This window comes from Notamacropus eugenii, chromosome 1, assembly GCF_028372415.1.
Source record: "Notamacropus eugenii isolate mMacEug1 chromosome 1, mMacEug1.pri_v2, whole genome shotgun sequence".
Classification (NCBI taxonomy): domain Eukaryota; kingdom Metazoa; phylum Chordata; class Mammalia; order Diprotodontia; family Macropodidae; genus Notamacropus; species Notamacropus eugenii.
Window position 1 is genome coordinate 23,414,575 of NC_092872.1, and position 13,041 is coordinate 23,427,615.

A 13,041-nucleotide genomic window follows, 5' to 3' on the forward strand; every position below is an offset into this window, starting at 1 on the left:
TGAAGGAAAAGATGCTCAACTTGGAGGAAAGAAGACTTAACAGAGATCTGATATCTGTCTACCAGAATTTGAAGGATTGTCATGTGAGAGATTTAACTTATTATGACAAAGGGCTGTCCTGTTAATTATACACTGATAAACTTAACTGTGATGCCAAACAAGATACCAGAAGTGATTACACAATAGTTTGCTACACCGATACAGGGGTCATAAATTCTTTAGGAACTATAAGCCCACAAGCCCAAGTAGACTTCAATAGGTGATAATGCTACTAGATCGTGGAAGCTGACTGGAGAACAACCTTTGCAGAGCACCTGGTGGGAGGTGAGACAGAAACTCTCATCAAACACAGGAATAACTGAGCAGGGTGCTGAAACAGAGAGATACCCTGAAGCTTTGCCTCCTACTACAATGACAATATGTGTTTTGCATATTTTGGGCCAGGGAGCAATGGTGGCAGATATCCTCTCAGCTTCCTTTCTCATCTTGAGAAGCCTACAAGACTTCAGTTTTCCCCAGTGCATTTTGGTTCACAGTCCTGACCATTAAAATATTATTGGGAAACATAAAAATGATTAAAGGAATTTCTTGCTTTTCCCACCCCTACTCGTGTTTCTGTAAAGCAGCGGTTCTCAATTTTTTTGATCTGAAGACCCCTTTACATTCCTAAAAATTATTGAAGACCCCAAAGGGTTCTTATTTATGTGGGCTACATCTATCAATATTTACCATATTAGAAATTAAAACTGATAATTTTTAAAATAGTAATTCATTTAGATATAACAATAATAAATCTATTACATGTTAACATAAACAAGTTTTATGTAATAAATTATATTTTCAAAAACAAAAAAATAGCAAAAGGAGTAGTGTTGTTTTACATACTTTTTTTTTGTAGAATATACCTTAAAGAAGATAACTGGATTTTCATATTTGTTTCTGCATTCAATGTTATGTTGTTATTTTGGTTGAAGTATAAAAAGAAAATCTGACTTCATGTGAATATATAGTTGGAAAAGGGGAGAGTGTTTTAATAAGCAAATAACATCTTACTATTATTATAAAAATAGGTTTGATCTTAGGAACCTACCAAAGGGTCTTGGGCATCCTTGGGGACCTTGGACCACACTTTGGGAACCACGGCTATAGAATATTTCAGGTGGTGAACCTGAAATAAGTGGACCTGACTTCATAATAGGGGCTGCAAAAGCCTTTCCTCTAGTCTGTCACCCTGAATGGGTAATCCAAGACTCAGGGTAAATTTCTAAGGCGAGATCAAGGTAAGTAACAGGACAGTCCCTTGTTCCTAACAAGTACTGAACAAATGTTTGTTGATTTTCTTCAGCTCTCAGTATTTGTATACAGAAGTCTAGAGTATAAACAAGGGTTTTCTTCCTACCTCTCCAGCTCAGCAATCTCAAATAACTATACCTTCAATCCATGGTTTGGGCCCTGGAAAAACCTCTCCTGCCCCACCCCCATACTCCAAGCAAGAAACAATTCTTCCCCATCTGGGCTTCAAAACTTTCAGTCTGATCCTGCCTTCTACTTACCTGGGGAAATCTAGCCCCAGTAGAAGCTGCTAGATTTCTTATCTCCTCTCTTTCTGGATGGATCCCTGAAGCAGATTCCATAGAGTGTAATTTGATTGACTGGCTGGCCCGTTGATGAAAAGATCACCCCTTCTACCTGACTCTCATGGGACCTGTGCCATTTGACTTCAGTCAATAGACCATTTCTGGTCTTGTCTTTCCATGGCTTTGCTTTGTAGCTGTTGCCATTGGCTAATTTACTATTTCTGAACTTGCATTCCCAGGTGGGCCTATAGCTTATCTACCAGATATTGATTGACCTAAACCAAGAGATAAAGCCATGCACTGATAAAACCTGGACATTTCTGCCCTTTTTCAGTCAGCAACCTTTTCAAAAATTGCCTCCTAGTTATCCCAGGATTTCTGTCTCCCACCACAACGTGATGTCCCCCAAGGTGATGTTCTTTCCCACTCCCACCCCCACCCCCATCCTTATATCCTGGGCTCCAAGCTCCTCTACTCCTCCCATTGACTTCCAGAAATGCTAGCTATAATTCTATTAGATTATAGGTTTCCAGTGGGCTGGATCCTTGTGCCACGTAGTTTCTAGTGATGCCTTCACATAATAGGCATTTTATAAATGTTGGTTGAATCCCAGTATAACACTTAATAAATCCTAATATGTAAAGATGTCTTGTGTGTGATTTTAAAAATAAGAACAATTCTTGAAATAATTTATTCAGAATAAATTAAGAGTTAAATAGCATAATTCACAAAATAGATCCACAAACAGAATCTTTGGTCAATACAGTTAATCACAAGTAAACCACAGAGCACAGAAATCAGTTAAATAAAAATAAACATGGTTACAAAATGACAATGCCATTCTTTTGGAAAGGTATATAAAAGAAAAGGTGTTTGACTGAATCCTTTTGTCTTTTTTTTAGGCTTATTAAAACAGATACATTTTCTGGAATACATTACCAGGGAAAATCGATTTTTGCAAGCACAGTATTTCTTCACCCAAAAGCTTAGACAGGATTTATATAGATGATGGCAATTTTGACTGAACAATTAACTAATCCAAAACAATGCTGCCTGCCAATAGCCAAACAGGTCTCAATTATAACCTTTCACCTTAACCATATGAGATCTTGAGATCTGAGGGATTCATAGGAACTGAGAGTTCTTTAAAGTTGAACACAAATTCAGCCTTCTCCAGGAAGCCTTCTCAGACTTTGCTAAAAGAAAGATCATAGATTTAGCTCTAGGAGGGACTTTAGAGACCATCTAGTCTAACCGTCATGTTATCATTGAAGAATCTGAGACCCAGAGAGGTTAAGTATTATTTTTTCCAAAGTTACCCTTACAGTAAATGGAGGATGGGTATTTGAACTTAGTTCCTGTGACTCCAAATTTAGTGCTCTACATGCTATACTACATGTAGGGCAGCTAGGCGGCAGCTAGGGCAGTGATTAGAATCCCAGAACTGGAACCAAGAATACTCATCTTCTGAGTTCAAGTTTGTCCTCAGACACTTGCTACATGACCCTGGGCAAGTCACGTAACCCTATTTGCATCAGGGTTTAAAATGATCTGGAGAAGGAAATGGCAAACCACTCCAGTATCTTTGCCAAGAAAACCCCCCAAAAAAGTCCACAAAGAGTAGGACACGACTAAACCACCATACTGCATGAATCCACATAGAACTTTGCTTTGTAGCCCTCTAAAGCATTTGTGTAATATTGTACATTGTAATTATATTTATTCCACACATCCCCACCCTCAAAGTAGATGAAAGCAAAGATTCTACAATCTAAGCTTGTTATCTCTTCTAGAGCCTAATACAGTAATTTGCAGGTAATAAATGCTTAATGTTTGTACTTTAATTTCTGACTGCACTAGTTTAGATTCTGATTCTTGATTGCATATTTAGGACTACAGATCTGATACCTTAGCAGATTTCCCCTTTCAGACTCTTACCCAATTGGTAAATTCCGAGATACTGGCCCCACATAAGAGGCTGCAATCCAATCATTAAGACTTTTAGAAAAGAAGAAATTAACTGATTTCAATTTACTATAAATTCGTACTTTATTACTAGTAAAGGATTATGAGATTTATAAATCCTGCAAACAGGAGATATATATATATATATCCAATAATTGGGGCAAAAAAGAAAATCTAAACTATCCCTGTTTGTCATGCATTTTGATATGAATTAGGAAGCATGGAAAGCATCTGCCTCTCTTTGGGGTACAGCTGGAAGGTGTTTTAAATACAGCCATGACAACATACAAAAATCTAAACTTACAAAACAGATCATTATGAGATAATGAATCATATTATTAACAAATTCTGTGTTTTACCAAAGGATTCAAGATACCACTAAAAAGCCATTTCCTCTAGAGCAAACAATATAATTCAACTTACAGAAATTCAGTTTCCACATAACTTTTTGCAATATACCCCTTACATAAAAGTGTGGCTACATCTGCATTTCCATCTCACTAGTGAGGTCCACATTCTGAAGAATGTAAAATTGGGCTGATTCTTAGCAGGTCATATCATCTCCTCTTTATCTGTACAATGAGACTTTCCATCTTCCTCAGATACAAATTAAAAGTACAGTGAGATTTGAAAAATCCTATAAAGATTAGAACAGCACCCAAGTGCTGGGCTGACTTCATAACAAATGAGAGGTTCTTATCAAGACAGGGAATGCATCCAGTCTTTAAGGTTTGAAATCAAACAATTGGGTAATGAATAATTTTTTGGACAAAGTTTAGTTCACATAAAGATCTTCACCAGAATGCACATTTTGAAGAAAATCCATTGTCTTTCATGCTTTTCCTGGGGAAAAACTCTAATGCATTTATCAATAACTTTGACAGAAAACTTGTTTCATATGGCAGCTACTTGGGCAGGTGTCAAATAGTGTCAGAAACAATTTCTTGTTTGGGGAGGACACCTCATTCAGTCTTTTTCTGATGGCTACACTAAGGAAATGAAGATGTAAGGCTCACTTTGTTCTCCCCAAAATAAATTACTTTCTTTCTATAGTGACAGGAAATTTAAGTTCAGATATTATGTATAAAATAGAAATCTCTAATCTTAAATCTATCAGTTTCCTACTGGCAGTTCAGAAGGTCTTTAAAAAAAAACAACCACTGGATTGCCAAAAACTTGAGGGAAACAAAATGTCACAGAGACGGTCAAATGAAATGATTTGTATTCCGTGTTGAGCAGGGCGATTCATCTTAGAATCTAGGTTCAAGGGTGGCACACTACAGTGAATTCTGCCAGATTCATGAGATTACCTTGCTTGCTCTGTTACAGTAATAAAGATAATAGCTCACATTTACACAATGATTTAAGGTCTGCAATGTACTCTACGTACATGGTCGTATTGGATCTTCGTAAGGACTGAGTTCATGTTCCGTCGTAAGGAAGAAAAGCTAGCAAATCAATGAATTACAGTATTCTTTTACAACTCCAATCATTTAATATTTACATGAAGTGCTTTCTAGTCAGTAGAGTGTAGCACTGGAATACCCTCTCATATGTTATACTTGCTTATACCTCATGATAGGGGCCCCAGGCTCAATTAATGCTTTAAGATACTAACAATACATGAAATCAAGGAATTTGATAATTAATGAATTACTAACCACAAAAAAAAAAAAAATTGGGTCTGATTTCTGTAGGAAGCTGGAAGAAGAATTAAAGACTTGGAGAAAACTTTGGATCAAATCTCAGTTCTGCTACTTACTAACTGTACAAACCATTTCACCTCTCTGGGTCCCCCCAATTTCTGATGATCTGTAAAATGATGAGGGTTACCAGACAAGGTGGCCTTTAAAGCCCCGTCCAGTTTGGGGGACTCTAATATTCTTCCTTTACGATGACAGACATCATCTACCACATATCTATGAAGTAGGAAGGTCCTCTTAGTCAACAAAGACATAAACCATATATAGTTATCACACTGGTGCTTCTGTTTTTAAACAGCTGTCTCAACTTATTCTCTCTAGGAATAAATTTTGAGTTTATTTGCTCAGGTGTAACTTGTTTTAAAAACCTGCTATTGCTGAAGCATTGTCTGTTCATCTCTCTAAACCACTGGTCAAGTGAATAATCCATTTTCCCTTCTAAATCAGGAGTTCTTAACCCTTTTTGGGTCATGGACCACTTTGGTAGTCTGGTGAAGCCTATGGACCCTTTCTCAGAATAAGGTTTTAAATTCATAAAATAAAATATGTAGGATTACAAAGAAAAACAATTACATTGGAATACAAATATCAGTTTTTCTTGTTAAAGTTCAGAGACTCCAAGTTAAGAACTCTTGAAAAAATGGAAATTAGATTTATATAATCAAAGGTTTCAATAAGTATTGTGCCTGTGTAACATCATATTTTACAGTTTATTTGTGAAACAAACTATGGAGCCAAATAAGGCTATTGAACAATAGGTTGCTTTGGTGGATGGGTGAAGAAGTGGGGGTGGAGGGACTTCTCCCTGCTCAGTGCTCTGTAACTGAAGGTTCTGGCCAGCACTCTGGGAGGTGGTTGTCTGACTCAGGTGAGGGAGCCCTAGAGTCTCCAAGGGGACTCATGTCCTCTAGGCTCGGCAAGCAGGGCACTTGCTGTAATAGTCCCAAGACGCTCCCATGAGGTGCCACTCCCATCTGTGGCAGGTCTTGCTCCCCCAGGACAGTGGCAAGGAAGTTGATGTACCTCATTGCTAGACGCAGAGTTTCATTCTTGCTCAGCTTTTTATCTGGGGGGTGAGTAGGGATGAGCTTCCTCAGCCTGGCAAAGGCATTGTTGACATTTTGCTGCCTCCACCTCTCCCTGGTGTTTGTGAGGATCTTCCTGGCCATCTCTGACTTCCTGAGGTAGGAAAAAAAAAAAAAGACAGACCAGGAGAACCAAGCAAGAAGGCTGGCAGCTCTTTGGCAGCCTTGGGGGAAGATATGCCAGGCCCCAATTCACCTGACACGATTGTGTTCATTGCTGCTCCAAGAGAACACTGGTTTCCATACAGATTCTCCATTCCCAATGTTTTCCAAGAGCTCCTTATGGCTGAACATAGCTCATATCTTTCTGCTTGCATGAATTCATAGTACCTGAAATTCAGGTTCCTTAACTTGAATTCAGCTGCCCCCTAAAACCTGCTCCTCCCACCAACTTCCCAATTTCTGTTAATGGCACCCCCATCCTTTTAGCCATTCAGGCTCAAACCTCAAAATTCTCTTGACTCTTTCCCTCTCCTTCACCTGTCTCCCCACCCACTGCCAAAAACATAATTCCAGCTTCATTTTTTACCAGCTAGACTATCATAACTGTGTACAACTCAGCAGGGTTTTAAATATCTGGTCTTTCTAAATGTAGTTTCACCTCTATTTAGCTCATCCTTCCCACTTCTTCTGCCCCCTGGGTAATCTCTTTAACTCATCACTTACATGATGCAACCCTTCTACTCAAGAACCCCTGAGGCTGATGACCTTGCACAGCCCTCCCTCATTCAAATCAAAGTCAACTGCAAGTCATGTCTTCATCTTGATGTCATGGTCCTCTTGGAGAACGAAGGACAAACACAACAACAACACCAATTGGCAGGGAGGGTAGATCACAGAGTTGTTGGGTTTTTTGCATGAGGAAACTGAGGCTCCCAGAGTATAAGTGACTGAGACATTTAAGGTTCAAAATGTAAAAGTCTTGATGTGAGAAATAATTGTTAATAACCAATAACCAGGGGGAGATTTAGAGGCTCTCCTCCTTTCCTAAATTCCTCATTTTAAAAAGTTCCCTTTTCTTGAAGGACATTACTGATAATGAGATTACATTGACTTTCTTCTTCTCCTTGGTCAGACCCCACCCAACCATGAAAGGACTTTAATCTATTGTGTTCTGCTCAGGTTTGGGTGGGTTTATCAGTTCTTTGAATTAATAGCCCAAAGCTATGGATGGTCTGGTACAGAAATACCTTCCCAATCCAATTAGATTTGATTGCTATTTATATCCATTTTCACGGGTATAAACTGTGAGATTATCTGTGGTCTAAGAAAGATGGCCAAATGATCATCCTTTTATTAATAACTTGCCGGCTTTATTAATAAAATGCTTAAATTACACAGATGGCTCTCTTTTACCTTTTCAAACATCACAACAGGAATGAAAAATTCAGTGTAGTAGAGAGAAGAATGGACTGGAAGACAGGAAACCTGGAGTCTTGTTCTACTCTTCCATTAACTGTGTGACCTTGGGGAGCCTGGCATCCCTGAACCTCATCTGTAAAACAAGTTATCTCTGTTCTGATTCCAAGACTTCAAAGCTCAAATGGAACCATGGGTCATCTGGTTCCAATGATGCAGAAAAACCTAGTCATGTCCTCCATGAGCTTACCATAAGGCATCCATGCAACCCTCTGATGACCTCCTTCCTGTCATTTTGACATTGTGCATTTGAAGATCTGAACCCTAGATTTGTCACCGACTAGCTAGGTGAAATAGACATGTGTAACTGGGCCTGTTTTCTCATTGGTAAAATTAGGAGCAGGCTCTAGATGGCCTCTGAGGGCCTTTCCAGTTATAAATCCATGATTCTAAAGTCCTTTCCTGCTCCAATTTTCTATAAGATTTCATCTTCACACAAAGAGCAGAAAAAGACCATCATACTGAGCAGATCTAGGGTTTGTGTGCATCTGCAAAGTTTTTCATGGTGCTTAAGTGAAAGAACCAAGGGAGAAACTAGTGGTTCAGTTTAAGAGGGGCTTAAGTCTGAGTTTAGTGACTCCAAGAGGTTTAGGGAATGGACTATATAGCCCAGCTAAGGGGTTTGGGGTAGAGGTAGGAAGGGAAACAGTCATTGGTTCCATATTGTCACTCCTTAAGTATAGAACAGAAAGGAAATAGGATAGTTGTTGTATTTGAGAATTCTTTCCCTATTATTTTTAATTTTCATTTTTATGGGAATGTATACTTTGGTATTTGCCTATTTATAAAGATAAGAAAATTTTGAGATTATATATGTGTATGTGTAAATGTGCATAATGGTAGGCAAACACCAACATTCATATTCCTATAAAAATTCAATTAAAATAACAAGAAAAAAATACTCAAGTTTATTAAGTATTTATTGAATTCATTAAAATCATTTTTACTTCATTCATTTCAAAACTATATGTTTAGTGCCTACTATGTGTATATTATAAATTTAATTACCTGATTCCTTTAAGATTTGTTAGGACTATCAAATCCTTTTCTAGTAGGAGAAAAGGGTTTATATTTGGCATAAAAATGATGACCTTGTACTGTTTTATACACACACACACACACACACACATACACACACACACTACATATAAAGTGGGATTTTGTTCTCCTTCCTGCCCCAGTTCAGTTGAATGATAGAGGAATGAGATGTTAATGTATCAGTGATCTTTTCACAGAGATATAAACAAGCCCCTGGAGTAAATTAAAAAGAGTAACCCCACTGGACTAGTGAGAACTGGACACAACTCAGCCGGGTTTTAAATATCTAGGAACAGCTCAGTATGTCAAGGAAATATAGGTTCATAAAAGTTTTATGAAATAGACCCACATAAGGAAAAGTAGATCATTTCTGTCTCCTCACCACCACCCCAACACCACTGGTGATGGAATCGAGTAGCAACTTACTGAGAGAGAGATAGCCTGTCTATAAGTTCAATAATTCTCCTTTTTATAGAAGATATTGTGGTGATTGAGGAATGTTTTGTAGCTACTACTTTTAACAATGTCATCTTAGTAAATGCCTTTGCTAAGTGGTAATTGTGTTCAGTGGCTTCCCTATAAATGAAACTAAAAGACAATCAATCAATGCTTAAGAAAGCTGCTACAGTAGTAGTGGGCTCATGAGCTTTAGTTTCAACAGTAAGTCTCCACAGTATTATCCCTAGGACCCAAGGCAGCAGTCGCACTCTTGGAACCCAACTTATGGGTGTGTGCATGTAAGCTGGAAGACTACTGGAAAAGGGGTGCTACATATCACGTAGGTTATAATCTACATAGGAATATGTTTACGTGTACCTACTTGTTTTCTTCAATTCTTATTTTTTTCTATAAAATAAATGTAAATTTATATGGTGCTTTAAGGTTTTAAAGAATTTCATAAACATCACAAAGATCCTGTGAGGCAGGCAGTGTCAGTATTATTATCTCCATTTTAGTGATAAGAAAACTGATGCTCAGAGGTTAAATGACTTGTCCAAGGAAAGAGAGCTAATAGGTAGGCTGTCTATTCATTTCTAGGTCATAATACAAGCAATAGGTTTTCTTTGTGTCTTTTGTTTTTCTTGCAAAAAAGTTTAGGTCAATCTCTTTTGAGTACTCAGGGATTCCTAAGGTCCTACACATTTTCATCACTCAACGAAATCACCACAATGTCTTCTACAAAAAGGAGAATCTAGAGAACTCTGATGATGAAAGAGCATTTCTTTTTAATTTGGACTTTGGTCAGGACACCATCAGTGTCACTGATGAATAATTTAGGTGAGCATATATCTCCCTGTTTTTATAGAAGGCTTGAATAGAAAATGGAAAATGCTAAGAATAATACAATTCTACAGACCATCCCCAAACATAGATCTAACTATTGATATTCTAAATTTTGTCCCAACAACCCATGAATATATATATATATATATACATATATATACATACATATGTATATATATACTATTGAAGGAACTGACAATCAATCAATGCTTATTAATCAATATTTATTGATTGTTTTGTATAAAGAACTTGTAGGTAAAAGAAGAAAAGGGGCACAAATTCTTCTAGACGGAATAAAAAAATAGAAAGAATTAGTTTCATTAAGCACCCAAAAGAAAGAAAAACATCATTTTATGGATCATTAGATAATCTCACCTTAAAGTGTTCATGATGAACATATGCTAGAATTACATGAAGAAAATTATAATAGTGTACCAACATCTATTATAGAAAATAAAGAAGCAGAAAAATTATTTGAAAAACTTGACAAGATCTTCCAAACCTGGTAGAATTATGGTCTCAGAAGGGGCTCAGGGCCCATGTCATCTAAGCCATATCTAAATAAGAACTCCCCTACACAAGGATTGGTACACTACAGCCAGTTCTGGCCTGCCCCTATTTTTGTATAGCCTGTCATCTAAGAATTGTTTTGACAGTTTTAAATGATGTTTTACCGAAAGTGAAATAAAATTTTTCTATATTTAGAAATGTACAAATCATCCTTAATTTGAGTTGGGGGGATAGGATTTGGGATGAGGCTACAGTCTGCTGACTATGGCCTACAGCAAACCTCACAAGTGATCATCCAACTTGTGCTTTATGTAATAACACCCCATTAGGAAGCTTTCCTAATATCATGCATAAAATTTCCTATTTGTGACCTCTAGTCAATGACCCCAGGATCACAGATCTAGAGCTGGAAGGACTATTAGAAGCCATTTGGCCCAACCCCCAACAGGTGAGAACACTGAAGCCCATAGGAATGAATGCCCAAAGTCACCCAGGTCATATTAGAGACAAGACAGAAATCTGTATTTTCTAATACAGAGGCAGAATTCTTTTCTCTGTACCAAATCTTATCACTCTTCCACATGATCACCTTTAAAATAATTGAAAACCACTAGCATGTTTCCTGTTGAGTCTTTCCCTCTCCAAACCAAGCTTCTACTTCTTTCAAAAGATCCTCATGTGCCACAATCTCAAGGTCCTTTGTCATCCTGGTCTGTATTCTCCGCAGATTGTCAATATCCTTCATCAAATCCTTCATTCAGACTAAACATGTTGCTCTATATATGATATGATGAGGCCTCGTTAATCCTGACCACAATGATTCTTAATGCAGTCTAAAATCACATATATACCTTGACCCTTGGTGACTTCAACATGAAGACCAAAAGCATATTTTGGTTCAGCATGAAGAAATAAAAGAAGCTGAAAGTGGAACATATCTATCAGCACTTTTAAAACACATTTTTTTTGTATCACAGATAACAACAGAGAACCATTCATGGTCTCTAACTTCTCATTCCCTGATGTGCCATAAGGGAAAGCAAGAAATGGCACTAAAGGAGGTAGAGACTAGGAAAGCAACAGAGCCAGTCCAAAGACACCTAGGGAAAATGTGTGCTGGAAGTAACATCATTTTAAAAAAAAATAAGGTGCCTAAAATATTCAACCAGGGGAGAGTGTAAAAGGAAAGGATTTGAAAAACTTCCTAAAAATAGGAACCATCCAAAAGTGGAATGGGCTATATTTTAAAGATTAAGAAACTGAGGCTTGGAGAGACGACCTTGGTTAGTAGTGAGTTTCTTATCACTGGAAGTCTTCAAGTAGATGAAGATGGATGACTACTTGTGATTTCTAGAGGGAGAGGGAGAGCTCCTGCAGGAGCTGATTAGACAACTTCTGCCATTATATCTTACCGCTTCATTTAGAGAAGATTTAAAGCAAGACCTAGCCCTGAGATTCTGAGATTCTTAGAAACAGTCAACTTCTCTATAGATAAGAAATATCCGCCTGATCTCCCCCACACATGGCTCATTAGCCAATAAATCAGTCCAACTCACCCAAAGTCACCCACACACTGATGGAGCCAGGCCCACAGGGTACTGAAGGATCAAGTCAAGCCAGGCAGAAAAGTGAACTGCCTGGAATCTGCTAGCCTGCTACCTCCTCAAGCTCTCCCTCCCCACTCTCCCCTTAGAGAGAAAAGAAGGTTAAATAAGCAGGCCAAATGCAGATCAAGACCCTATTATACAAAAGATTAAGAAATGCTGGGAGCAGATGAAGACCTCTCTCAATAGTAGGAGCTCTGCAGTCTGCTTAAAGCTATTCAGATTGGAGGCAGAAGGGAGGCCTCAGACAATTCACCATTCCTCACTCCTCCCTCCCCTTCACACACAAAACAGGGCTCAGCTTGGACATTTGCACATTCCAAAGCAAAAAGCTAGTGGAGCAGCAATAATATTTATTAACAATGATCACATTTATTATATATCAATGTATTAGTATTTTAAATATATTAATTTTGAATGTTTTATTTTCACTGAAATTTCTATATTAATTTGACCTCTTCTACAATTTTATACTCTCTTATTTGTAATACTTTCAATTTAATTATTCAGAGTGGAGGCAAAAAAACACCTTCTTTTGGCATAAAATACTTTTAAAAACTGACTAAGTAGGCTAAAAGGTTGTTATTAAATAAGAAATACTTTCCCCACAAGTCTGTAGGTTAGGTAGTGTAAATACAATTTTCATCCCAATTTTACAAATTAGGAAAGTGAGGCTTAAAAGGATGAAAGTCAGTTAAATTCAACAAACTTCTATGTACCTATTATATTGGAATACCCCCATTAGGATTTCCCCTACCAGAAACTGCTTTGATTTACTTTGTAGATTTTAAAATTTATTTATTTGTGTAAGTGAAGCTCTTCTAGAGTTGGGTGATTTTTACTTTCTCCAAATAGA

General features: G+C 37.5%; 1 protein-coding gene across 20 annotated transcripts in view; it reads right to left on the reverse strand.

Moving 5' to 3' along the window:
* Positions 1-2,233: 2,233 nt before the first annotated feature.
* FKTN (fukutin) overlaps positions 2,234-13,041 on the reverse strand; it is a 108,094-nt gene continuing 97,286 nt past the window's right edge. For all 20 annotated transcript variants that reach the window (XM_072655362.1, XM_072655466.1, XM_072655437.1 and 17 more), the window contains one exon: positions 2,234-6,424. In XM_072655362.1, the coding sequence (XP_072511463.1) occupies positions 6,055-6,424 (370 nt within the window). In that variant the 3' untranslated portion in view covers positions 2,234-6,054. The remainder of the gene's footprint in view (positions 6,425-13,041) is intronic.